We start from the raw sequence: 2133 nt of genomic DNA, 5'->3' as shown, positions 1-2133 counted from the left end.
AGTATCAATTCGTGCCATCCTTACCATTGCCCTAAATTCATTAATCAGTAATCAGAATCACAGCAATTACACGATATTCTTGCAACCATGAAGCATCGTGACTCCAAAGATGAAGAGAAAGTCTACAAAATCAACGGCTCAACTTCAAGCATGGGCAACAACAGGAAGAAGAAGAAGAACATGCAGAGATTGGGAGGGACCGGCCTCTCTCTCGAAGCTTTTGCTAATGCCAAATCGATGAGCAACAAGTACAATCCAGCATTCAAAAGTAATAAATTAATCTTCTTTTAAGCTTTAAATTTTAGCCTGAAACTTTATTTGGTCTTGTGTTGATTTTTTATAATTTCTTTTTAGTTCTATGGTTTTCTGTTTATTTAATTATATAATGGGAATGGTGAGTTATGTGTATATAACTTTAGTCTAGACCGGATGTTAACTAGGTTGAGGGCTTTTAAGTTGTGCAATGTTTGTCTTGTTCTGGGTTTAGTTATTTGTTTTTATGAAAATGCAATTATAATTTGATGCCATACGAATTTTTTATCTTATTTTTTTAACAATAACAGTGTTAATTGAAGTTCACTCTGCAAATGGGATATAGAGTAAATTGGTTGAGCTTGAATCTGTAACGAGCTAGAGTTTCATCAATCTTGATAACTAGAACACTCTGAAAGGGTTAATGTATGAATTTTTATTTGAATTTTTTTCGATTGATTACTAGCTTATTAATGTGTGGTTTAGGACAATTTGTTGTCTTTTTATTTGAACAAAGAGCCAATAGAATGCCTAAATGTTCTGAATTTTGATTTTTGGAGGATGTGGAAATAGTAAGGGATAGTGAGGTTGTAGAGTTTGGTTCAGTACCTTGTCTCTTTACAATCTTCTTGCTGTTTTTATCAGAGAAGCAAAGGGAGTTCTATAAGAATGCTAAGTATGTGAGCAAGTATAAGCAGTCTTTGAAGCAACAAAGTCAACAGATTGATGCTTTCTCGGCTGTAAGACCCATAGAGGTTTGTGACTATACTCTCTCTCTCTCTCTCTCTATATATATATATAAAGATATATATATATCTTCAGGTTGAAGCTAAATGCCTTAAGTCACTGTATTGCTTTTCACAAGTGATTGTATACTGTTTATAGTTCTTCAGTAGCTAATTTTCAATTCTGATGCTAAGTATTCTACAATTGCATTTGCACTTGTGGATATAGAGGATGAAGTAACAGGTTGAGTTGATAGATTCAAATTGTTTCTCTGGGTGACTCCTGAATATGTTTATTTATATTTTCCAATGCAGTGTAGTTTTCTTTTTGAAATCTATACCACCCTGTTTTGGAACCTAATTTACAGATTAAAGTTAGGTATCAGAATTTAATCTTTGATATGTATATGCATATAGGTCTTGATATTACTGAATCATCCAATTTTCAATGGCTGTAGCAGGATCAAAATCGAACTAGAGATGTTGATGAGAAGAATATAAAGAACAAGAATAAGAAGAAACCAAGTATGGAAGAATTGTATAAGAAGAAGCGTGAAGAAGAAGAGCAGGCAAGAATAGAGAGGGAGGCAAGTATTCAAGCAAAGAAGGTAGGGAGAGAAAAGGCTGAAGCTGAAAGGAAAGCAACAAGAGCAAAGATGTTCAAAAAAACGAAATATGGTCAGCCTGTAATGAAGTACAGGATTGAACATCTTCTGCAGACAATTCAAAGCTCTAGCAGAATCTCAGTCAATAACAGTAACTAGTTTGAGATTCAGCATCTTTAGCTGTTATACCTTATTCATGAAATGGTAGCACAAGTTCTGTTGATAAGAAATCTTCAACAATTTTGTCAAAACAGGATAGATAAAAGTTCATCTGTCATAGCTTTTCAGATTAAAGAGATTTTAGTAAAAAAAGAAAAAAGAAAACGTCTGTTGTAGCTTGTTTAGATCATTGATAAACTGAAGTTGAGTGCCACATTGTTTTTATGTTTTTTTGTAATTGTTTAATTCAGCACTTATTTGTTTTGTTAGATATATAAATCCTGTTAATTTGCTTTATGATATCTTACATCTGGGGAAAACAGTATTGTAATGGAATAAAATTCTACTAGGATGTGCTTTTGTTAGCTGAAAGATTGTGCCTTTGTATATAA

General features: G+C 32.8%; 1 protein-coding gene across 2 annotated transcripts; it reads left to right on the top strand.

The window, feature by feature from the left end:
* On the top strand, window positions 1-2133 carry LOC116116132 (rRNA-processing protein FYV7). 2 transcript variants are annotated; one of them, XM_031402228.1, is made up of 3 exons: window positions 1-268; window positions 898-1007; window positions 1436-2133. In XM_031402228.1, exons 1-3 carry the CDS (start codon window positions 88-90, stop codon window positions 1739-1741), a joined length of 597 nt encoding a protein of 198 aa, XP_031258088.1. In that variant the 5' UTR covers window positions 1-87; the 3' UTR covers window positions 1742-2133. The 2 variants fall into 2 exon arrangements, with proteins under 2 accessions (XP_031258088.1, XP_031258092.1); XM_031402232.1 differs by having other exon boundaries at window positions 1439-2121.

Source organism: Pistacia vera, unplaced genomic scaffold, assembly GCF_008641045.1.
Source record: "Pistacia vera cultivar Batoury unplaced genomic scaffold, PisVer_v2 Contig123, whole genome shotgun sequence".
Lineage (NCBI taxonomy): Eukaryota > Viridiplantae > Streptophyta > Magnoliopsida > Sapindales > Anacardiaceae > Pistacia > Pistacia vera.
This window is presented reverse-complemented; position numbering and strand designations above follow the sequence as displayed.

What these genes read in the sequence shown, in the direction of transcription:
- LOC116116132 (XM_031402228.1), top strand. Translation starts at nt 88, where the DNA reads ATGAAGCATCGTGACTCCAAAGATGAAGAGAAAGTCTACAAAATCAAC. An exon ending in GTACAATCCAGCATTCAAAA is followed by an intron (nt 269 to 897) that starts GTAATAAATTAA and finishes TGTTTTTATCAG; the next exon opens with AGAAGCAAAGGGAGTTCTAT. An exon ending in CGGCTGTAAGACCCATAGAG is followed by an intron (nt 1,008 to 1,435) that starts GTTTGTGACTAT and finishes CAATGGCTGTAG; the next exon opens with CAGGATCAAAATCGAACTAG.